This window comes from Monodelphis domestica, chromosome 7 (genome assembly GCF_027887165.1).
Source record: "Monodelphis domestica isolate mMonDom1 chromosome 7, mMonDom1.pri, whole genome shotgun sequence".
Lineage (NCBI taxonomy): Eukaryota > Metazoa > Chordata > Mammalia > Didelphimorphia > Didelphidae > Monodelphis > Monodelphis domestica.
In genome coordinates, this window is record NC_077233.1 from 291,129,965 (window position 1) to 291,154,685 (window position 24,721).

The 24,721-nt window shown below is 39.7% G+C and overlaps 1 protein-coding gene across 2 annotated transcripts in view; it reads left to right on the forward strand.

Moving 5' to 3' along the window:
• The window catches only part of SECISBP2 (SECIS binding protein 2), a 58,213-nt gene continuing 33,492 nt past the window's right edge, over positions 1-24,721 (forward strand). For both annotated transcript variants that reach the window (XM_007497815.3, XM_056804515.1), the window contains exons 1-11: positions 1-165; positions 1,901-2,049; positions 7,191-7,443; positions 7,710-7,833; positions 11,520-11,749; positions 12,430-12,499; positions 13,894-14,096; positions 17,173-17,292; positions 20,938-21,027; positions 21,717-21,806; positions 23,285-23,417. In XM_007497815.3, the coding sequence (XP_007497877.2) occupies positions 130-165; positions 1,901-2,049; positions 7,191-7,443; positions 7,710-7,833; positions 11,520-11,749; positions 12,430-12,499; positions 13,894-14,096; positions 17,173-17,292; positions 20,938-21,027; positions 21,717-21,806; positions 23,285-23,417 (1,498 nt within the window). In that variant the 5' untranslated portion in view covers positions 1-129. The remainder of the gene's footprint in view (positions 166-1,900; positions 2,050-7,190; positions 7,444-7,709; positions 7,834-11,519; positions 11,750-12,429; positions 12,500-13,893; positions 14,097-17,172; positions 17,293-20,937; positions 21,028-21,716; positions 21,807-23,284; positions 23,418-24,721) is intronic.

The window sequence follows — 24,721 nt, forward strand, 5'->3', positions numbered from 1 at the left end:
TGTGACGCACTTTCCTCGCGTCGGTGGGAAAAGAGGAAGCAGAGGAGGAGAAAGGAGGAGGGTAGGTTCCTTTGCTCCTCTGAGGGAAGCCCCGAGGAGTGGCCTCCTACCCACCCCCCCTCCTCCACCATGACCTCGGAGGGGAAAAGGGAGCCCGATAACGAGGTAAGGGCGGCAGAGAGGGCATTTGGCTGCCCGTTAGCCCTGGGAGTCGGGACCTCCTGAGAGCCGCAGGTTTGGGTTCGGTTGTATGTCCCTCCCGCCCCCCAGCCCCCAACCCCTCCGAGCTCCCTCGTAGTCTTGCCGGCGGGGAAAGAAGCAGCTGACTTCAGCTCTGCACCACCCCATGCCACACCTCCTCGCCCCTCAGGGTTCTCGAGTCTGGGCCCCGTGGCGCGTTTGTCTCACTGGCCCAGGGACTGGGCCTTGAGGACTCCTCGGCTCTCAGTGTGTTTGCCCGCACATCCTTAATCGTTCATTTATGTTTATTCCCATCTCATTTCAAAACAAAAACTTGGGAGGAGGGAACCCTGGCTCCCGCTCCCTCTCGAGTGTGCACTGATGCTGGCGGCAGCTCTTTCTTACATTTTGTGACTTGTACAAATCGGGAAGCATCCGAGCGTTTCCCAACTCCCGACACTTTCTCACTACTCCAAGCTAGGGGTGGGAGGAGTAAATGCTAATTGCGTTAGAGGCTCGTCCCGGAGGCCGAACTTGCCAAGTTCTCGCCTCGGGATGCCCAAACCAACCAAACAGCTTTACCAGCATTAACGTTGGCTTCTTCGTGCCAGAGGGAAAAGCAATTGCTGTGCTCCGCTTGTAGCCAGAGAGCTGGCCTTGGAATCGAGAAGCCTTCGGTTCCGATGCTGCCGTGTTCCCTGGGCAAACCATTAACCAATCTAGAACATGCATTTCGAGGAAAGTAACAAACTACAATTAGTGGAAGGAGTGAACTCCGACAGTTAATAAGAGCGAACTAAATTCGGCCCGCATTTGGAACCTCAAGAAGAAAACAAGTTGGTCATTTAGAAAAATGCCCGTTTTCTTTTTTAAGCCTTTAAAACGATCCTTGCGACCAACTCACCACTAGATGGAGCCGTGGTTTTTGCAGTTTTCTAGGCTTACCGGGAGCTTAGATGAAAAATTAGTCAGCAATAGCGGTTGTAGTGAAACCAGGAGAAGCCCAGAATTTGTACTGTTTAGGTTTAACTAGATAGGACATGCTCATCATAGAATATTAATGGTTCACATACGTTCCTCTTTAAGGAGGAAATGGTCATTTCGAATTCTCACAGAGTATACCTCATTCAGCTAATTCTGTGATCATTTATTGAGGGCCATTAACAGCTTATTAAGCAAAGAACATTTTGTTTTATTTTCAGCACATGATTATGAAAAGTTTTTGCATGTTTGAGGCCATTTTCATTAATGTCATGTGTACTTTTTAATTTCCAGAGCCAACTATCATTTCTTCTTAGTCATTCTTTACAACCCAAAGTGAAAGATGAATAAATCTTTTCCAAGGTTTGAAAATGAAATAGGAACTCCTGGCAGATCAAGTCACAGCAGACATAGGCCCTTTGTGTTTTATTACCCAGGTTCTCCCCCCCCCCCCATTGACTAAAAATCAAAATGTTAGCTCTTTAGAAACCTCTTTTTTCACCGTGACCTTCTAACTGATGATACCATTTCAAAACTCTACCTAAGAAGTATAAAAGGGAAAAAATACCCCCAAACTTTGGTCCATAATGTGTTTTTAATTGTTTCAAAAATAGGAGGAAGCTCTTCTTCAGTAGCATAGCCATTATGGTGTTTGATCTCTTTGAGGGTTTTTTGTATGTGTGTTTTTTTTCAGTTGATTTCAGAATGCATGTAGCCAAAAACCCCTTTTTTTCCTCAGGGCGGCATCAAGTTATCAGCAGATGTCAAACCGTTTGTCCCAAAATATGCTGCGCTTAATGTGGCATGGTCAGAGTCCTCAGACGCTTGTGTCTTCCCTAACTACGCAACTACATGCTATCCATTTGTTCAGGAACTACCTGTGACTGAGTATGTATCTTTCTAAATGTCATGCCTTGTAGAGGAAATTTGTATTTCTTAACTTTTTCACTTTTAATGAGTTGCCAAATAACTTAGTGGTAGGCCTTGTGTGAGGGTAGTTGGAAACAGGTCTGGGACATATTACAATATAGGTAATGTTATGTTGGTGTGATATTATACACTGGAGTAGTTTGTTTAAATGGAATGTTGAGCTGTGATTTTACTGTAGTGGAGAAAGAAGGCAAAAAGAAGAAACCCTGGAGACTGCTAATTCTTGGGATATTTGCTTGCAGAATGATTTGATTCTGCATAGTCTTTAAAAGTGATTATATATAATTAATGGAGAGATCAGATGCTCCATGGGCTGTTGAGGGACCTCAAAAATATTTTCATGATTTATTTTTACATCTTGTTATGCTGAGTGCTATCTGGTTATACTTCGCTGAAACCTAGTTGTAGAGGAACTTAATACTATCTCTAGTGATCTTGGGTTTCTTTAGGGAAGGAAATGTTCTATTTTAAAGTTTTAATTTAGTAAGTCTTGGTTTCAGATTCCTTCTGGTCTTCACCCCTCCTCTCCATTTGCCATCTTCAGCATTTCCTTGTTTTCCAAGAATCAGAAAAGTATCTTTTTACTTAAATGTCCTCATCTGTCAAATGGATTGACAAATTAAGACCCAGTCCTCTTAAATGTTTTATCTTGAGATTATAGAACTAGTTCATGCCAGAGCTGAAATTATCCTCACAATCAGTCCAGTGTGGTACCACTAATTAAACAACTGCATGATTTGGGGCAAGTCAGTTACAGACTTTTGTTTTTTTCCTATGAGAATTATGTTAATGAACTGCCAAGATTTTGGAATTTTAGTCAATATAGTTAATCCCTAGTTTAGAAAAAGTATTTTATTTTTGAAAGTTAAATAAAATTAAAAATAAGGTTCTCATTGATGAAAAAGGTGGACCGCAAAAGCTTTTTGATCCTGTAGCATAGGTAATGTAATTGTAATACTAATTGTGGTATGCATTTTTCTGTCCTGAGAGGTAGTGGGGAGGAGGACACCAGAGGGATTATCAGTATTTGCAGGCAGCCCAATGAATGAAGTAAGTACTAGACCTCAAGTCAGGAAGATGAGTTCAAATTCAATCTCAACATTTAGTAGCTATGTAACCTTGGGCACGTCCCTTCATTCTGTTTGCATCAGTTTCCTCATCCATAAAATGAGCTAGAGAAGGAAATGGTCAAACATCTTTGCCAAGACAACCCCAAATGGAATCACCAAGAATGGGACACAGCTGAAACAACTGAACAACAACACAATTAGGAATTGCAAGCAGATACTTTGAAAATGTTTGCACCATTAAGCTATAATGCGTATTTCGATTTTAAAACATTTGGTTTAAAATGACACTTTTAGAATGGGTAGTAAAGAAGCTGCAGTCCTTTAAAACTACTTGTAAAAAATTAATAAGCTAGGAATAGTAATTATCCAGATTTACTGTCTATGTAGTACCTAAATTCAATAAAATAATTGTTAACCTTTCACTTAATACTGGATTTATAAGGTTATGGTCTGAGTACATTTTACTATATGTCTCATTCATGTGCATTACATTGCTCTATTGGGGATCTGTGTGATCTAGGAATCATTTTTCCTCGTTATCTGCTTTGTTGTTTGTTGTAGTGGACGTGGCAAAACTTTTTGTCTAAGAAAATTGCAATTTTTCAGAATTTATATATTGTTTGGAATTTTCATTAAGGTCCCATTCAAGTACCTCATTGTGGTTTAGAGATGAACTTTCCGTTTCAGAGGGTGATTTACCAACCTATAAAGGTTTATGAGTACAGGCCTGTGGTCTACATCCAGCCCTGCTAAGTTTGTAGAGATTCATCACTAGGTTGGCTACAAGATGAGAAATTTTCCAGCTACTGCATTTCTTGAAGACCGTCTATACGGTCGTAGAGGGATTGTGAGCAATGCCAGTGAAGGAAATACCAGCATCAACAAAATCAGTCTTGAAGTACTGACCGAAGAACTTGGAATGTGAAGATTTGAAAAATAGGACGAGTTGATCTATTTAGTAGTGAAATAATGTTAAAATCTGTGTGCTTGCCAGTTTTGTATGGACACTTATGACTGTGACATCACCTCATAAGATTAGTTTCTGTTCTTCTCAATTTAAGTTAATGTGAGGGTTGGTAAGGCATAAAAATGACCGTTATTACAGAAGTCTCAGGAGGCATGCATTGAGACTCCATCTAGCTAATGTGGAAGAAAAAAACATTTAAAGAAAGCATCAAGTTTGGCAGAACATCAAAGTCCGAAAAACCATAGGTGGGCCACTGAATTTAAGCACTATCTTCTTTACTTCTTTTAGTTCAAGGTCTCTTGGTCTGTATGTCTTTCTTTTAAATTAACTAATCAAGATTTTTGGAAAGACAGTCTTGTTAATAAAAGGTTATATAGGCTAGAAATAGTGAATCAAAGGAAAGAGAAGGAGATCCCTCCCCTCCCCACCCCATTTGTGAATACCAGGACTTTGAAGAAAGCCTCCTTGCATTTAGGTACAAATGATTAATTAATCAGTGGTTTATTTGCAACAGTCACATCAGCCACCGTGTGGGTATACAAAGATGATCATTAGTATACCTACTCTTGTATTTTATCATAGAGATTGACTTCTGCATGAACATATTAAAGCAAAACACATTGTCAGCCAAAAACATTTTCTGTGGGCCAAGGCATGGAAACAGCCACCAGACTTTTAAAGTTCCATTTATTAAAGTGGAGGTTCTAATTGTGTTTAGAATCTATCAATAGCATAATTACAAAACATGTTCCATAAACATTTTCCATCTTCTCGGCCATGGCTTCGTTCTGCTCACAGACTCTCAGAATTGAGAAGTCGGGGATTTTGGAGGTTATTAGTCCAGTCAGTGCATGAGAAGTAGGAATCTCATTTTCTGCTTGAAGATGTCCAGTGCTGGGGAACCCATCGCCCACCTTGAGACAACCCTTTAGTGAGGAGTTTTTGTTTGCGTTAAACCTAGATCTGTTTTCACATCGTTGCATTGCTTCTAGTTCTGCTCTGGGAGGCCTTATGACACAAGTTTAATCTCTTCCATAGAAGTCTTTCAAATTCCTTAATATAGTTGTCATAATGGAGATCAGCCTCACTTCCAATGCTCATCCTGTGCATTGACAGGCCATCCCAGCTTTGTGTTGTTTGCAAATTTAATGAGTTTTTCATGTATGTCATCTTAAGTCCACAAATGGGGTGGGGAGGGAGGGTGAAATGTCTAGGATACCTTTCCTTTCCTCCTAGCCACAGAGCACTTCTTTTTGATTTGGGCAGTTTGTATTTTAAGGATTTTACTGGGAAACCAGTTTGGGAAGAGGAGGGGATAGAGTGGACCTTTCCTTTAAAGATTGTTTTAAAAGGAAGACTTCAAAGAAGCATGTGATAGTAGACATATGATCTATTGCCAAAATGAATGGTTCAGACTGTGAGCAATTTTTGTTCATTCATTTTAGGAAGACTGAGCATCAACTCTTTATTCTCCACCTCTTGAAAACCATTTCCAATTTCTAGCAATGTATTTCTAATACCAGAATCATACTGCCAAAAAGCAATTTGGAGAACTTTTGAACTTTATGATGGGATTTTTATTTGGATTCCTGGCCAGTGGGATTTTTTTCTAGTGATTTGTTTGAAGAAAACCACTGTTTTGGTTAACTCGTGGGTTTTTTTAGTGCCTTTCTATATGATTGTTACTTACTATAACGGAAAATTATGCATTTTGCTCAGCCACTTACCTGATTCAGTTTGCTTGTTTATTTTACTGTAACTTTGAGTCATTCTGGACAAATTTGCATTACTAAAAGGTAGGTATTGATATTATAAATCAAAATAGTAATTTAGTTTGTTATCTTGAAATTAAATGGCAGCTGGGGAAATTTTATTGACTGTAAATGTATATAGAGCAGATACTGGATGTGGGTTAGTCAACCATCTTAAAACAAATGGTTAGTGTTGCTTGTACTAAATGCTGGCATTCAGTTGAGCAAAAAATAGCCCCATTACCTGCTTCTTGATGTTGTTTTGCTACTCTACTGAGTATAGTCTGCAGTTCACAAACCATAAATATAATATAGATTTGGACGCAGGGGAGGGTAATGTGAAAGTGGGTAAGTTGGAAGAACTCTGAACTGTACTATATTTACTGCTTAAAGAAAAAAAAGCTTGGAGGAACCATTAAGGAATATTTTGATGAGTTCAAGATAGATATTGTTACTGATTACTGCCCTTTAGGTTTTCCCCTGTCTTCTTGGGTGGTTTTGGGATAGGTAGCTGTGGTGGTCTCTAAGACTTCTCCCATACTCAATATGAGATACCTGGACATTTTTCTTGCTAAAGCAGAGTTTATTATAACAGTTTCATTTTGAGGCAACTGTGATTCTGATGAAATTCTATAATAATGATGATCTAGACCAGTGGTTCTCAACCTTTCTAATGCCGTGACCCCGCAATACAGTTCCTCATGTTGCAGTGACCCCAAACCAAAAAATTATCTTGGTGGCTACTTCAAAACTGTAATTTTGCTACAGTTATGGTTTGGCATGTAAATACCTGATATGCATTCTGTATTCTCATTGCTACAGATTGAGAGGTTGAGAACCGCTGGAGGTTGTGGGATGACATTTTTATGGAATGTTAAATATGCCTCTATTTTGTTTTTGTTAATATCACAATTTTTTATCATATAGAAGGTAGTTTAATTTTTGATTCCCACAAATTATTCCTAGAATAGATATCATTTAAGAGCATATAATCTCTTAAGAGAATCATGAGTCATATAGTGTTTTTTTTTAAGTACATTTGAAAAAAAACTTTTCCACCACAGGAAAATGGTACATATGTAAAGTTGGCAGAAAATAAAAATGATACTTTGCAAATTAAGAAATATTAAAATGTTTACGAAACATTTAATTGTGTTGGCTAGGAATATTTAACCACGAGAATTTAAAATTTTCTAGTGATTTCGGAAATTTAGAACTCTTAAGTAAAAAGATCATAATTCCTGTTTATTATTAGTCTCTGCTTGTTTTGTTATGTAAAATCTTCAATTAAAGTATACAATTTTTATTTAGACAGAAGCCTTATGCCGAAGATGTCTCTCTTGGATCTTCTTCACCTTTTTCATCTCAATATTCATCTCCTGATTTTGCTGTTGATCATCACTGCACTTCTTCTCACTCATCTGTGTCTGCACAAACTGTTTGTTCAGTACCTGGCTCACAGTATGATTATAGTCACCCTAAATATTATAGTAATGTGCCAGTAGTTAAGTCCAGAAATGAACAAATTTGTTCTCTCCCACAAGAAACTAAAAGCCTATATAAGGTTAGTAGAGGCTATATTTTTATGATTTTTTAAAATTTGTAATTCTAATATTTGTAAGTTAATAAACTGGTAAGTACTGCCTATAACATGCATTGCTTTTTCTTTTGTCTAGTATTTTAAAATGTCTGGGTATTAACTTGAGCTTTAATTTTCTTTAAAACAACTTATTGTGAACTTTTGAAATAACTTTTCTTGACCATTTCTAATTTTGAATATTTTTATAGGAGCATTTTTCTCATTTTATGTCATTTTAATCTTTCCTGCAGAAAAGAACATGTGATGAGCAAAAATTAAATAATAAAGGACCTGAAGGGAATTCATCCTCTAATATAAAACCAGCTAAAGGTTCCCATCAGAATTCTACCCACTCTGAAGGTGGTTCAAAATCAGGTAAAAATTAATTAAATCTAGGGCAACTGTCATTAACCCAGAATGAAAAAGAGTAGAAGCTGCCCAAAATAGACTGCCAGTCCTTTTAATGAATGTTAACGTTTGGTCATTTTTCAGTTGAGGAATTTTGTGCTTCTTAACGTTACCTTCTTGAGGCCATTTCTCCTTACATGGACTATATACTGTAATGAAATGGCAAAAATTGCCAGTGTTCATTATACTAGTAACATGATTTAGCATTTTTGGTCAGCTAGGTACTTTCTGATGCAAGAATTGTTCCTGTAACTGTTTTGGCTGCACTGTGGGCTGAATTTCATTGCAGTCTGACTGGGACCAAAGTTCATATTTTCTGATTTTCCGGATGGGTTCTAGAACTTTTTTAAAGTATGGCAAAAGATATAAACAGGGACGAAAAGTAATGCTTTCGTTGCTTGGAGACCTCTGCCTCCGCCAGACCCATCCTACTTGTCACTTCTGTGACGACTTCTCTTTCTCCCATGGAGAACCGAGTTACCATTAAATCAGCTACTTCTTCCCAGCTAGGGTTATAACCTCTAAATGAGACTTGAAAATAGTCTGTCACTGCTCCAGGGTCCTCATCACATCTAAGGATGTTCACTTTTCCAAGCGGAGAGGTCGGTGAGGCTGAAAGGCTTATGGGTCGTCTAATAAGAACTACATTACGGCTGCAATCCTGATAACGGTTTCTTGAGGAGGGAAGATACCATCAGAATAACTGAAATTCAGCTCCAGGATCAGCTATTTGTGCCATACACACCAGTATTCTAGTGAATTGGGATTTTTATGTACTTGACTAACCTCAAATCTTTCGGACAGACACAGGTGTAAAAAATCCCTTTTCATGCTTTTGATTATTACTCTTCACCGCCCCCACCCCCAATTGGAGGAGGTCTTCCTTGAGAAACCCCTCAAGGGATTGTACTCCCTTCTTGTTCAGAGAAGATTCAGGTTCCAGAGTGGGGTCAGTTCCCAACCATAGATCCCTAGAAGAAACTCCCTTTAGGTGGAAACTTCCACCAGGGCCCCAAAGAAAGGAGAGGTTTCATTAAGGAAGTCTAGAAGACCAGACTCCCTCTCCTGATCTCAGTGGCCTCCTAATGAGAATTTTTCTATTTCTCTTCTTAGAATTTCATTTTCCACAGCTTACCTTCTAGCTGAATTTTCTCCTCTATTCTGTCTATGAACCTTTTGATAGCAAAGGGCCATGCCTAGACTAGAATCGCATTTTCTTTTTCTTTCACAAGTTCTGAAATTGTGGGGTCAGGTCAAAAGTAACAGTTCCTCGTCACTCCCTTTACCTGTTAAAGATTGAAGTTATCCTTAAGGTAAGACGTACATTTATTAACTTATCCCCACTTTTGGCTGAAGGCTCCAGCTAGAGGTTTAAATAGTTGAAGTCTTTCATCTCTGCTGTGTCGTGCCTCATTCCAGACTTGCAATCTTTTTCCTGAGGCCTTTTTAAACTTTTCTGCCTGAGAACTTGCAGAATATATTCCAGTAGACATCTCATAAGTAAAGCTAACATTGCATTTTAATATGTCTTTTAACCTTGTAGCAATGAAGGCCATAAGCTGGGAAATGTCTGGGGCCATCTCTGAACTCCTATCTCTGAATCCAGACCCAGCCCTCTATCCTCATTGCAGTGAGAGCAGTGCTCCTAGTTATCCCTGTGTTGAATACTTGGTATTGGTTACCTTATTTTTCTTTTCAATCTTTGGAGTTTGTGCTCATTGTTTTTACTAATTCATAGTCATTGATTTACATTTGATTTATTCTAGTTTTTAGGGAATGTAGGGATTTTTATTTAGGAAATTTTAGGAAATCCATTTGCCACTTTCTCTTTTAAGTTCTTTTCCTTCAGAGCTTTTGTTTTTGAAATCTTGTTTCATGTCTTCTAGGTATTTATGGAGTCTTTGTAGAAAATCACCCTACCCCACCCCCAAATCTCTAGGTGCAATTGTTAAAGTTCAACTTGCTCCTTTTTTGCATCATTTTTGAAACTTGCTGATCATCTAGTTTGGTTTCTTTATCTCTCCAGTCTTAGTTCCTGAACTGGGACTTTGTACACGGTCCAGGCATCAGCTTCTGGTTACAGTTTTTAGAAGTGTGGTCCCTTTGATTGGCTTCCCATTGAGTCCTCTGTTGACCTCCGTCTCCTAGGTTAGATCCTCTCCCTCCCCTCCCTGAATCTCTGAGCTCTGGATTGTGCCATGTTCAAGACAGTGCTTGGGACTCACGCCCTTTCAGCCTGGGCTATCCCAGTCTGAATCTTCTCCCAGCCTGGGACTCCCGTCTCTGACTGAACTACGAGGCTTGTCTATACTACCGGCTTTGCCGATGGGCTTCTCGTTGGCTTTGTCTCTAGTTCTGGCTTGGAAGAAGCCACTTGCAGTAGTTTCTTCTTTTGGACTTCGTGGTCATTATTTCATGGGTGAGAATTTGGGGGATTTTCCTGGATTGGGTATCTGGGAGCTAAGCAGTTGGCCCGAGTTCAGGTAGGCATCTTGGCTGGCAGTCCCCTTGTTGTGTTTTTTACTCACCTTTGTTTTCTGGATTTCTTGAAGTTCGTTCTTAAGTCTTACAGTGCTACTTGGCTTTCCTCATATCTCTTTACTTTTAATAAGGTGTTTCCTATCAGGGATATGGATCAGACTTGCGGTGCCGAAACGTCCCCTCCTTGTAGGTCTCCATACTTGGAGCTAGCGTAGTGACTAAAGCTTCTGAGTCAGTTCAACGTTATCCCCGTGACCCTTGCAATTCAGTCACTTTCTAGTGCTCTGGGCCATTGGTGCCAGGCTGCATGTTGACTGAGAACAGCACACACGAGCGTCCGACTCTATTTTATTGTCTTGTTCAATGTTACCTGGTTAGAGCATAATCAGGGCAGGCCTGTTTCGATCCCGCTGTTCTAGGCAGATCTAAGCCTCTGGAGGAAGCACCGGCCTGCGCGGGGAAATGGAAATTCCTCACTAGCGCATGCCCTCTGAGGTCCCTTTCTGCACTGCCTCTATGGCCACGTTAGCTGATCTAGTTTGTCCAGGGTTCCTCTTGTGGATTTGGTCTCCTGAATTACTTGGCTTCTTTGTGGCTGTTGTCAGGAGCTTTTCGTGCAGTAGATCTACCTGGTAATTTTTATTCTTCCCATTTTCTTTCTGTTCCTGGGTCTGTTGGATTAAATTTGTAAGAAGAAAAACAGGATTGCTCACATGGTTAGACGGAGATAGGATTGGGGTTTGGCCATGAAAAGATCACTATTGCAAATGTGAATGACATGGAAGTAGGTTTTGAACAATGATACATGTCTAACCCAGTGGGATTGCCTGTCAGCTCTGGGAGGGAGGAGGGAAGAGGGGTGGGAAAAAGCATGAATCATGGAACCAAGGAAGCATTTGTTTAATAAGTAATTTTAAAAGATTAAATTTGTAGGCCTACCATCAAATAGTTTTGCCAGCTTTCATGATGTGTATTTATTTCCTGGCCATGGAGTCCTGATCCAGAAATCTAAATCCCATTCTCGTTGATGAGTACTTTTGGGTCTTGTCATACATAAGGATTGTAGCTTGATTATAACAAAAGTTCATCAGTGTTTTGGAACGAACTCTACTGAACGTAATCAAACCTTCGTTGAGCTGATTTTGCCTTTGCTCTGAATTTTGTCATTGCAGAGGCTTCTCATAAACGTGCAGACAGGAAACCTAAAGGCAGCCGGAAAAATGAGCCTTCTTCCAAACCCGAATTTGAACTGAAGCTGTTGGATTTCCCTAAACTGCAAGGTTCTGAGAACAGTGATGTGCCAGAATTGCAAAAGCAGCCCAAATGGGGACCTTTGAGCTCCGCTGTTAATGAGATATCCCTTATGAGAGAAGTAGCGAAGCCTACGCTAACATTATCCAAGGTCAGTGAAGGCCGTAGTGCTCACGCTTTAAGCATCCTATCACAATATATCATTCCTGGGACATCACCTTTTTCAAGTTAATCATTTCCTAAATCGTATTCTTGCAACTTTAAAAAGCTGAGAAGAGAAAATCTAAATTGTTCGCCTCGTTTTTAGCATCTGTACGATCTTGGGATTCCCCCCTCCCTGCCCCCACCCCGTTATTTTGAAATAGAAAAATTCAGAGGCGCTGCTTGTAGTCATTTTTGTGGCTTTGAAAACACACTTTTTGTCACAGAATATTTATGCTGGTCGCGGTTGGGAACCACTGTTTTAGGATGAATATGCGTTGTGATAGGAAGTTATTTCCATATTCTAAGCCCATTCTACAGTGATTTGTCTCTATTTTTGTGACAGTAAAAAAGGATGCTTCAAAGTAAAGTTGATCTTTAAAAGTATGTGGGCAATAACGTTGACATCTTCATCTCATGGAAAATACCAATATTCACAGTGAGGCAGTCTTGTAATTACATACCTAGCGCTTGTTTTCTTCATTATTTGTGTTTGCGTCATTGCATGTATGTTGTTTCCCCGGTTCTGCTGACTCTCTGCTACCCCATCCCTTCATCTGAGTCTTCCAGGAGCGTGGCTTACTTGGCTTGTGTCTCATACTAACGAAAATCCCCTTGTCGACTTTCTAGGAAGCCTTAGTTGTGAAAGCCGAAACCTCTGAGCCCGAGAATGACACTAATCCCCCCTCTTCTACAAGAGGTAAGACTAACTAGAGAATGTTGTCAAAGATTTGAGTCATTCATATGAAGTGCAGGTTTAACTGGCTACCAGCTCATGCTGATTATTTTCCAAACCATTTAAAGGTTAAGAAGGAATTTTTGAGCAATTGCTGACTGATTAGACAGTTTTTATTATTAAAAAATCTTTATTCATAAAAATTCGTTTGTGGGTTTAAAGTGAGCAAAGGAAATATTGCAAATGTCCAGTTTAGTTTAAATAAATGAGAGAGGGAAACTTTATAAAGGAAATATTTTGGGTAGCAGCTAGGTGGGTTCAGTGGATTGAGAGCCAGGCGGTCCCAAGTTCAAATGTGACTTCAGGCACTATGTGACCCTGGTCAATTCACTTAACTCATTGCCTGGTCCTTACTGCTCTTCTGGGTTGGAACACTCAGGATACAGTATTGATTGTAAGATGGAAGGTAAAGGGTTTTTTTTTTTAGGAGATATTTTGTAATTAGGTGTACGATTAAATGGAATAAAATGCTATTTTTTCAACCTAGCTAGACTCTTAGATAGGAAAAAAAATGTTCAGAGAGGAGTTTAATGTGATTATTTTCTTTCTATAAAATGAGAACAAATTTAATATTGTTTAAAAGAGCAAAAATAAAATTGGTTATAAACATGTCGCATTTTTCAATTTTCTCTTTGTATACGTGAACGTTCAAATCGCCCTTGTCTTAGATTGTTCAGTTTTTTAAATGACTCACTTGGATGATAATCTAAGGTGAAAAGCACAAGAATACTGCCAGCAGACTTTTAACTAATGTCAAACCATCTGTCTTTTCCCGTACGGGGTAACCACTGGCTCCTGACAGGTGTTTAGCTTTACAGAGTTCACCTGTCAGTATCTTGATGGATGTCCTTTTGTTTTGTCTGTAGATAGAGTTTCATGGGTACCTTAAGAAGTAGTGTTGCTGTACTCATACCTGTGTTCTAAAAAGAAATAAATTCCCAGTTATTATGATAGCTGAAGTCTAGTGATCTTTGACTTCTGATGTTAAAGGTACACATCAAGGTTAGTAGGGCCACAATTTGGTCTTTAGCTTTTTAATTTTGTGTTATTGCCACATGGATTTATGGGCTTTTGTTTCTTAACGGAATCCATTGTTTGGCTTTTTTCCCTGAATTGAAAAGCCTTGCGCCTACTCCCGTTAGATGAACCTAATAGTTATCGGGGAGAGTTTGATCTGCATGCATTAAGGAGGAAAAAATTCAGTGAAGGTTGTTTCCAGGGGAACATTTTGAATAGCAATCCAAATTGGATTATGCTTTCAGTAATGATGTCAGGTACTGCATGTTTAGCAAACAGCAAGGACATTTTTTCAAATGATTCTTTAAAATCTTTCAATAATCATGATTATTTTTGAGCAGAGCTATCTTGGACACCAATGGGCTATGTTGTTCGGCCAACAACCACTGAAGCAGCAGCCCTTAAAAATGTCGCTTCACTGTCAAACACAAAGAAAAATACATCAGTAACTCCTAAGAAAATTACTACATCATTCTCCTCACCTGAGGTGCTAGCAACCAATGCTTACAACAAGGACAAACAAATAGCTCAGAATCCGAAAAAGGTAAGCAAGAATATGTTATTTCTTCTGTTGCTTCTATCCATGAATATTCCTTGATGAATTTCTTTGGAAAATTTCCCATTATATAGATTAAGTATGAGATTGCTTAACCTGTAGATACTTGAGATGTTCCATCAACAATTAAAAACTAATAGAACACAGTGAGTTAAGGCAAGTGTGTCAAACACTGCATTATCAGAGAATTGCATTGTATTTTTGCCTTCATTGAACAAAATTTGGGGTATGTTTGTACCTTGAAAAATCAGTAGGATTTCTGTTAAACATTAAAACTTTATACAGTGACAGCTTTATATGGGTGAGACTGACTTTTCTAATAAAAAGGAAGTGATTCACCACCATCTACAGAATCAAGGGAAAAAATGTTATTCTTTTCCATGTCTTGGCCCAGAGTCCTGTTGAGTCGAATTAAGCCAGAGGCTCTACTAATGCCAGTTGTATTCCATCAATTTATTTAAATATCAAACTCGGTAACCATATTTTTCCTGGAACCCAGAGTTTTAGACCAGGGTTTTCTGGCAGATCATGAAAATAACACTGCTGAATTTCTTGTTGGCATGATTTGATTTTCTTGTGGATCATGGAACAATAATATCGGTGAATTTCTGGATGGTATTATTTGTGATTGGAACTCCAGATACAGGGCATTACCTCTTCCCTCTAAAAAATAAAAACTCTTCTTTATAACAGATAAAGTCAAAGCGTGATAGGATCAATTTCTACCAAGTTTCCCCTTCTGCCACTGTGTAGATTAAGCTGGTTCTTTTCCTAAGAGGCAAGGAGGCTGTCCCTAGGCCTTGTTGGGCCCAAGCAGAACTACCATTGATGCAGATTCTTAGAGTTGTGTCGATGTGGCTTCTGTTCACTTAGGGGCATAAAAGGGCCCACTAGCATTTTTACATTATATATAATGCTATAGTTTTTGCCATGCTTTGTAAACATCCTTTTTTAAATGCTGTTTAATGTTGTTTTGCATAAGTAGGCATAATATTTTGCCAAAAGTTTTTTGATAAAAGCATGATTATAGTTTTGCTAATAGTGAACCAACTCTGCAGTCTTGTTATATATCTGACTGCTTTATCTTTCCCTCATTAAAGTATTAGGAGCATACTTGTCTCATAAAGAAATTTGAGAGAATTATTTCCTTTCCACTATTTGCAAACAATAACAACTATTATTTATTTATTTATTACGTAAACATGTAATAGTGGAATAAATTGTTCTTTGAATATTTGGCTTAATTATTTCTAAATCCATGTGCTTTGGGGTTTTCATTTTGGGGAGTTTGTTTATGATTTGTTCAATTTCTTTATCATTAATTAGGTTATTTAAATTTTCTTCTTTTAGTATGGATATTTTATATTATTATTAATATTAATGCATTTTATTTGTCACCAGTTTTGTTGGCATATACTTGGACAAAAATAGACTAAGTAATTTCCTTTTTTCTTATTCATCTGTTGTAAATTTCCCTTTTCTATGCTGGAATTATATTTTACTCCTTTTAAATCAGATTTAGCTATGGTTTAATCAGATTAGCTAAGGTTTACCTTTTGTTAATGTTATTAAGAAGCTACTAATTTTTTTAAATTAAGGTTTTTTCCAATTTTTTCTGTTTTTTATTATTTGTTTTTTTATGTTGAGATATAAACTTCCCTATAAGACCTGTTTTGTCCGAATCCCAAATGAAACTATCTTTTTGTATTATTTTTACTTTGATACTTCAATTCTCTAAGATGAAATTATTTAGGGCCCATTGATTCTAATTGTTTCTTTAAATGACATGGATTATAATTTTTATTATATTGTGGTTAGGGATTTCTGTTTTTATGTACTTATGAGGGTTTTTACGCCTTACCACATGGCCAGATTTGGTAAAGATGATTGCACAGCTCAGAGTAATGTATATTGATTTCTATCTCCTCAGAGTTATCCTCCACTCCTCCATGTTGATTTTATCTTTGCATTGTCTCTCCTATGTTCCCCCTTCTCCCCTCTGACGCTGCCGCCACTCTGCTGCAGTACCTCATTCCTGGATATTACATGTAGTCTGCTGCTTGATCTGCCTGCCTCACGTCTCTCCCTCTTCCCTTATTTAACCACCAGGGACTTTTCTCAAGTCTGACCATGTCACTCAGTCCATTTCATTGGCTTCCTTTTGGCTCCAGAATCAAGTACAAACTGTTCTGCTGGTATTTAAAGCCTCTTCTAATCTTTCTAGTCTTCTCCTTCATTCCTCGCCATGCCCTCCTATCCAGTGACCCTGTTTTCCTGGGTGTTCTCCATATAAGACACTCCATCTCTTGGCTCCTGTCATTTCTCTGGCTAGCTCCCGTGCTTGGAATGCTCTTCCCTCCTCAATTCCACTGACTGACTTTCCTGCTTTCCTTTCAGTCCTAATTAAAATTCTGGCCTGTACAAGAGGCCTTTCCTAATCCCTCTTCATTCTAGTCCCTTCCTTTGACGTCTTAGCTCTTCATTTTGGCAATGGCATTCCGACGTGTTTTTCATTTCTTCTTTTCATTTTGCCTTCTGATTTCAAACGCAGTCTTCATAAACTCTAATAAAACTCCAGAATTGAACTCTCCAAAGTACATTTAAAAGATAGTTTGACTTAGGTGATACTTTCAGCAGCATATTTAATAGGGTAAGAGCAAATTATAGTTGAAATGTTTTAAATTCAGTTTAAATCTGAGACTCAATATAACTGTCAAATGTGGATTCCCCCCAAATCACAATTTGCCCAAAGAAGTAAAGCCTTTTAGGAAGCTTTTATGAGCGCTATATTCATTTTGTACACTCTCTGATGTACGGTACTTTACACTTGTATTGTGGGCAAAAAAGAGACCTCTCAAATCCAAAATAGTTCTTCAAAATGAGTTTTCCTATGGCATAAATTCCATTTTTCTTCTTGTGAATCGAAAAAAAGCGAATGGTAAACTAACTCAGCGGAGTGTGTTATCTTTCAGTGTACTATATTAAGAGAGATTTAATACATTGTCATCTTTTGGTGAATTTTCTAAACAGCAGTATTTTTTCCCACTCATTTTGTTTTCCATAGACAAAAACCAGCAACATGTGCGAAAGTGACCAGGAAGAAATGAAAAAGAACAAGAAAAAGAAAAGGAAGCCTAAAACAAATTTTGAAACTCTTATGGTCCAGGAGCCACCCAAGATTGAAGTATCTTTGTTTTTATTTCATATTACATTTTGGTGGTGTGTTAAATGGTTGTGTTCATAGAAACCTAGACTTATATATCTATTTTCTAACGGAAGTTGTTTTTCTTAATTTTTTAAATTTTAAAATAAATGCAATTATGGGTATTTTTTCTTTTGACAAAACTATTTAAGTTAGCATTTAGTCCTTATTTGCTCAGCACCTTTTCCAGGTACTGGATAATCTGCTTGATTTTCCTTACAAAAGTGATACAGTTTTTTGTTAAGAAGACACCTGTTCAGACCTTCTAAGTTACTTAAACTATAAAGCCAACTGTGGAACCTCTCCGTAGAGAAGACTTGGCCTAAAACTCTACTGCCATAGGTCCTCTGAGTGTGTTCTGGGAAGGACTTTGCTGAGTGTGCCTTGCGATAGTTGGAGCACTAATCGATACATTAAGCTGGTGTCTTTCAGGAGGGTCTCTGCTTCCCAGCCCATAGAGAACTGATGTGGGAGGTTTTAGTTTCATTTCTGCTGGCCTTACAGGAATGCCTTTTTGACCGAGCTTGCCTGTTGTTGGAAAGTGAATATGGAGGTAGTATATAGTTTGGATTAGTATGTTTTCACGTTTAGGAATTGCATCCTGCTCTTACCCTTTGCCACTAGTTGAGCTGCTTTTATCGCATTTTATAGTTTTGAAGTACCTTATTTTCACCCCAAATCTGATTCGGAGTTTGTCTTGGCCAAGATCAGTGGTTTCCATATAAGAGAAAGTTTGTGAATATTTTCCAAGGGATTCGTAATGAAAATTCTCTAATAGTTCCTTAAGTAATCATAATTGCCCAATTGTTTTTTTTTTTTAAACCCTTACCTTCCGTCTTGGAGTCAATACTGTGTATTGGCTCCAAGGCAGAAGAGTGGTCAGGGCTAGGCCATGGGGGTCAAGTGACTTGCCCAGGATCACCCAGCTGGGAAGTGGCTAAGGCCAGATTGGAACCCAGGACCTCCCGTCTCTAGGTCTGGCTCTCAATCCACTGAGCCACCCAGCTGCCCCCATAACATTTCTTTGAATAAAGATGCTGAGTAGAATGAATACCTTTCATACCTGGCATGTAACGGGGTTTAAAAAATAATGGCAGTAATTTGGACAAACGCGATTACATTTGATGATCTCTGTTTCTTGGGTTCGCTACATCCCCTTTTCCCAGGCACACAATATGTTGACCAAAAGGGCTTCATTACTAATAACTCAGATCATTCGGAGTTCGTTTTTAGAGTCCCTTTGCTCCCTTAAGTTGGTGAAGTACCTAGGGCACACAAAGGATATTGGCTGAAATGAGTTGGGCTTCCGGAAGTTTGCACTGTGTGACAGAAACACAGCCGACTAGCCAAGTAATCCAAGAGTGGGTGTGACGGGGCAAAAGAGGTGCAGAAGGCGTGCTGCCGCAGAATTTGGAGAGACCCTGACCCGGGCTCGTAATGAGGCTGGGATCAGGGTTCCGAGATGCGGTAGTGCGAGGGGGCCAGCTTTATTGGGGGGAGATACAGCGAGAAGGGACAGGCAGAGACAAGGGAGCGAAATCCCGCGGGGACCCGGACTGGGCCTGGGCACGTGAGACTGCTAACATGGGCTGCGTTCTAGAGGGAGAGAGGTCTGGACCACCGACTGCCGGGGCGGGATGCGGGCCCGGCTGGAAGGCAGGAGGCTCGGCACTGGCTGGCCGCCGATCCTCCGACGGCTCACAGATGCTCCGCTTCTTTTGGTCAGTCCCTTTCAGGGCACGTGAGCTGCGGCTTCCTCCCCGGGGCCTTAGGAGAGGATGCCTCGTACGTGATGCCATGTCAGAGCCCAGGAGGGGTAGGAAGCTGCTCTTACACCCCACAGTCTCCTTGCTGGCCCCTTGCCCTTGGGTGACGTCCCTCCTGGGCCCTAACTTTGGGCGGGGAGCCGCTTCATTCGCCCGTAGGCGATGCCCCGGGTCTCTCGTCCTCCTTCCTGCACGCCAGCCTTCGTCTCCTTTTCCTCTCCCTCTCCAATGTTGGGCTCTTGGACTTCTATTTCTATTCCTAGCCGTTGGGGGGTTCCTGGCCTTGGGGCTCCAACGCGCCCAGCCTGGCCGGAGCCCGGACAGCTGTGTTTCTGATTTCCGTGGGGACAGCGCCGAAGAGCTCGGCCAGATTACTCTGGGGGTCTGCGAGGGGCGCTGCACGTGCAGTCACACACGGGCCCCAAGTCATTGTGGAGCGGCGGCACCGTGAGCCCTGGCTTCAGTCGTGTGGGGAGAGAGAGCAGTGACGGGGAGGGGCCGGAGCTCCTTTTGTGGCTTTGGCCACTGATGAAAGTGCTGTCGCGCCAGCGAACTTCCTTTCTACGTTCCCCTCTCTGGGCGGAAGGCGGTCCTAGTGCTGGCATTGATTGGCCTCGGCCAGTGGAGCTGGGGCTAGGGGTGGCCTCTGTGCCACCCCTCCTCCTGTTGTGGGCTTGAGGACGAGGTCAGAGTTCGGGGGCCCTGTGTGGGAAGGCAGGCGGGCGGGCAGCTCGGCAGACTTCTGACATCCGAAGCCCGCAGGTAGCGAGTACCCTTCTCTGCCACGCAGAGCCTGATCGTGCCGTCAGACGGCTTTATCCTCTTCGATGCCCGAGAATCCAGCAGAGTTGGTGGCTTGTGACTTTAGGGGAAACGGCAACCCAGGCGGAACTAGACCAGGGCGTCTTTCCAGGGGCCACCCAGAGAATGTTACCCACTGAATTCCACACTCAGTCACTGGGCTTGGGAAGAGCCCTCTGGTTCCGGAGCAAAGACAGAATCCTGCGGCATTCAAGGCTACGTTTGTACTCTAACCCTCTGCTCCCATTTTAGTCTTTTTTTACTTTGTTCCCCACCACGTAGTCTTTGATCCAGTGATCTCCTGGCTTTTTCACAAACAAGATGGCTCTTGGCGTGTTGTCTCCGCTTGTTCTCCTCATCTGGAAGCTCTCCCTTCTCATTTCCCCCTCCTGACTTTCCTGGCTTCTTTCCCATCCTTTCTCCTGTCCCAAACGAAATACCATCTTCTTCTGGAAGCCTTCACTAACGCCGCTTCGTTTCCTATGTGGCCCAAGCATGGTTTGCTTGTCTCCTTGGTTAGATTGTAGTCAGACGCTGCCTTTTTTTGTATTGTTATTTATTTTTAGCATTTTATGTTTTGAGTTCTGAATTCTCTCCTTCTCTTCTGTCCCTAGAAGACAAGAAATATGAAATCATGCAAAATCCTAGAAGGCCAGAGATGTGATATCAGTTACACATGTGAAATCATGTAGAACATATTTCCATATTAGCCATGTTGACCAGAAAAAGGCAAGAAAAAGAAAGTGCAAAAACTATGCTTCAGTCTATATTCAGAGTCCATCAGTTCTCTCTGGGGATGGATAGCATTTTTCTTGGACTTCAGTGAAATTACTTTCTAAAATTAATTTAAAACAGGTCATATAGCTACATATGCTTTATTTCTTTATTGTACAGTCTTATAGATTTGGAAGAAATACCCCTTTCGTAGTAAAGATCATTGAGAATAATAATTTGTTGACTAAAAAAGAGAAAATATGGCAAGGCTAGTTATATTTTTCTGAATATATATTGTATTTAAAATTTTCTTAATAATAGATAAAAGAATATATTCTTTATTTAGGATATTGAAGAGTTTCCTAATCTGGAAGTTGCTTCTGAAAGAAAAAACAGACTGGACCCTTCAAAATATTTATCTAAATATCAACCAGAGGTAATATTCAATATTTTGAAAGAGGTAAAACATAATTCCTGCTCGTATGCCTTTTGCGGTTTAAATAAAACTTCAATAGAATGACTTTCAAGTTTTTCTCTTGGATTTTGTCTCTAAAACAATTTTTTTCTTATTTGTTTCATACTGATAGGATGAATGAGTTAGAAGATCAAATTCTCTTGTCAGATAGGTTTTATTTTTTTAATTAAAGCATTTTGTCTATTTTGTAATTAACTGACCTTAAATGGGAAGTTAGGGAACTTTCATTTAAAAGAATGTCATACATTTGTATGTTGTAGATGAAAGAATTATAAAAATGTATGCAAAATGCGTAATTGAAAAATTGGGTGATCTTGAAGAATTTGATGAAATATACCTTCCTTGTGGAGGGGCTGGAATATGTACCCTTTGTGAGTGTATCATCTTGTGAGAGTAACCATCGTAGGTGTTTCTGCTTCATATTTTCTGTCAAAAGTGAAGGACCAGTTGAAAAGGATAGATAGAATTGGGTCTCCCTCTTCCGGGCCCCCCGGAACCCCTCCCAGCCACTCGTGGTCATAATATAATAACTAAAGACATCAATAAGATGGGTATTATGCGTTGTATTACAAAAGCCGTGTTGCAGTTTTAAGGGAAGGCTTAAAGCAAAATCGCTCTTGATGACTAAAGAGAGGTTTGGTTTTGTCCAGGACACTGAAGAACTGGTTAACCAGACGCTGACTTCTGACAGAAGAAGTGGAACCCAGTCGCCAAAGTTTCACTCTAAACAGCAGCCAGAGGTGAACTCCACAACAGGATTCCTTTATTGGTTAATTAAATTAGTCTTCTGGAATGAAGTCGAGACTTCCATGAATTTTTATAATTTGGATCCGTATGTTAGTTGGGTAGATTTATTGATGTTGACACGTGAACGTTGCACACACCGTCTCCTTACTCTTACGCTTTGGTAGGGCACAGCTCCTCACTCGTCCTGTCACACACAAGACAGGAGGAGTGGCCTCCAGACAACTGGGCCCTGGGGTGACGTTTTCTTGCCGCTAAAGCCTTTTGGCTGCCACTTTGCAGTCATCCAGGCAGCCCACCTTTGGTGCGTGTCTGCCAGGCAGAGGTGTGTACTCGGTGTCGGGATGGAAAGACAAAGAGCGAAGCAGTCTTTGTAAGGAGTTGGGACGTGGCAGGAGCACCCAGAACTTTGTATAGAGGAAATATAAAGCAGTTGTGGGGACTCCCTCAGAAGTGGTTCTCTGGAAAGTGGAACTTGAATTGCACCTCGAAAGGAGTGTAAGCTTATACCAGGGAGTGAGGAGGGGCGCTTCCCAGCATGGAGGATGACCCTGCAAAGGCATAAAGGCAGAAGGTGAAGTGCACACACAGGAGTACATGGAGCAGAGATTGAGATGGGGAGAGACTTGAAACCAGGGATCATCTAGTCAAGAGCTAATAAGGCCCTGAGCTAAAGCATTTAGTGCGAGATAAAAGGTGTTTATAGCAAAATTTGGCTATGTGGGGTGAAGGAAGTGTAAGAAACCAAGGGTGATGACGTGGTTGGAGCCCGAGAGACTTGAATAATGGTAATAACCTCAAAAACAAAAAATTGTAATTGTGAGGAAAAGAAAATCTATTCATTTTTATATCTTTGATAGGCAATTGGTGAATTGGAAGTGGAGCTCCTTCCTACCTGTCACAAACTTGAACACACATTTTAACCTGTTTCCTCATCAGCAGAAATAGTGGCTTAGATTTTCTAACTCTCAATAGCCAATTATTGTGTGATTATAAATAAAGATTGCAATTTTGGTTACTAAGTGACATAAAGGGCCCTAAACATTACTTCAAATATTTGAATGACATCAGGATAGTAGTTAATACTTTTATGGTGAAATGTCTGAATGCATTTTACTTGATAGCATGTATAAACATATCCATATATATGTATACACATACATACGCACACACATGTAAACTGATAATATTGGAGAGAAAATTAATGTTCATCATTGTGAAAGGGATGAACTCATCCTAAAGGAAGAGACACACACAATAGCTGAATAAATTAGAAAGCAGAATTCAAATAAGGTCAGTTGATTAAAAGGAAACAACCAATCAGGATACAACATTTGCTCATTTAGTTTCTAATTGGAGGAAAAATTAGGGATTTTTATATATATAGATATTTGAATGGATTTCACATGTGTGTGTATATACACATTTATATATGTGCATAAAGAAAACATCTCATTTTTCCTTTACTTTTTAGACTACTTCCAAAAAGTTTGGGAAGAAGAGTCAAATTCCAGTGAAGTTGGATTTGGGAGGAATGCTTGCTGCATTGGAAAAAAAGCAGCATTCACAGAATTCAAAACAGTCTTCCAAACCTGTTGTTGTTTCTGGTAAGATAAGTTCATTATCGTCTTTTGTTTCATTATCTGTTTTCTTCAGGAAGAAAAAGACCCAAAACAATTTTTTCCTAATGTTTCTTGTGGGTTATTGGTTTTGCATATATAAAGGTAATTTGAATACTAGGTTTTCAAGGAATCATAAAGAAACTGATTTTAATATTGGCACAGAATTAAAAGCAATGGAAATGGATTGAAAGCATTTTCACATAGATTAAACAGATCTGATCTGTAGGCCAAATATCCCTATTAGAAATCAGTAAATCAAAGGTTAGGGTGGTTAAGTCACTCAGTGAAATTCATAAATGGTGAGACTGGTAATATAACAATTATTCAGATCCCTTTTATGAGATATAGAGAATTTTGGGAGAGACAGAAGAGAGGGAGAGAGAGATTTTTTGGAAAAGCATAAGCTCAGTTTGTTGAATTTGAGATGCCCAAACAGTTTCAGATGTCAAAAAGGCCACTGGGGAAGGAAGATTGGAGGGCACTTTGGGGTTGGATAGATTGATCTAAAAGTCATATACATCAAATGGACAAAAAATCAAACCATTCCCCTATTGCAAATGAGATACAAATAAGCAGTTTTGAGATGAAGAAATCAAAACATATCAATAACCCCATGAAAAAGTGTTCTAAATCCCTCCTGATTAGAGAGATGCAAATCAAAACAACTCGGAGGTACCACCTCACACCTAGCAGATTAGCCAATATGACAGCAAAGGAAAATAATAATGTTGATGGGGATGTGGCTTTGGGACATTAATGCACTGCTGGTGGAGTTGTGAATTGATGGAACCATTCTGGAGGGCAATTTGGAGCTCTGCCCAAAGGCCCTTACAAGGGTATGCATATACCCTTTGATGCAGTAATATTGTTTGTACCCCAAAGAGATAATAAGGAAAAATACTTGTACAAAAGTATTTATTGCCATGCTTTGTATAGTGGCAAAAAATTGGAAAATGGGGGCGGGGTCCCTCAGTGGGGGAATGTCTGAACAAATTGTGGTAGAAATGCAGAGTGTAGCTCGATGGACTGGGGTTTTGGCTTTGGAGGAACACTATTACAAATGTGAATGTGGAAATGGGTTTTGAACCATGATGCAAGCATAATCCATTGGAATTGCTTGTCATCTCCAGGATGGGGGTGGGAAGAGGGGTGAGAAAAATCATGAATCGTGTAACCATGGGAAAATAAATAAATTAAAAAAAAACCTTTTTATGTCATATACATAGAAGCTGGTAGTAAATTATCATAACTGTGAAAGGGACAAATTCATCCATAAAGGAAAAGAGGGT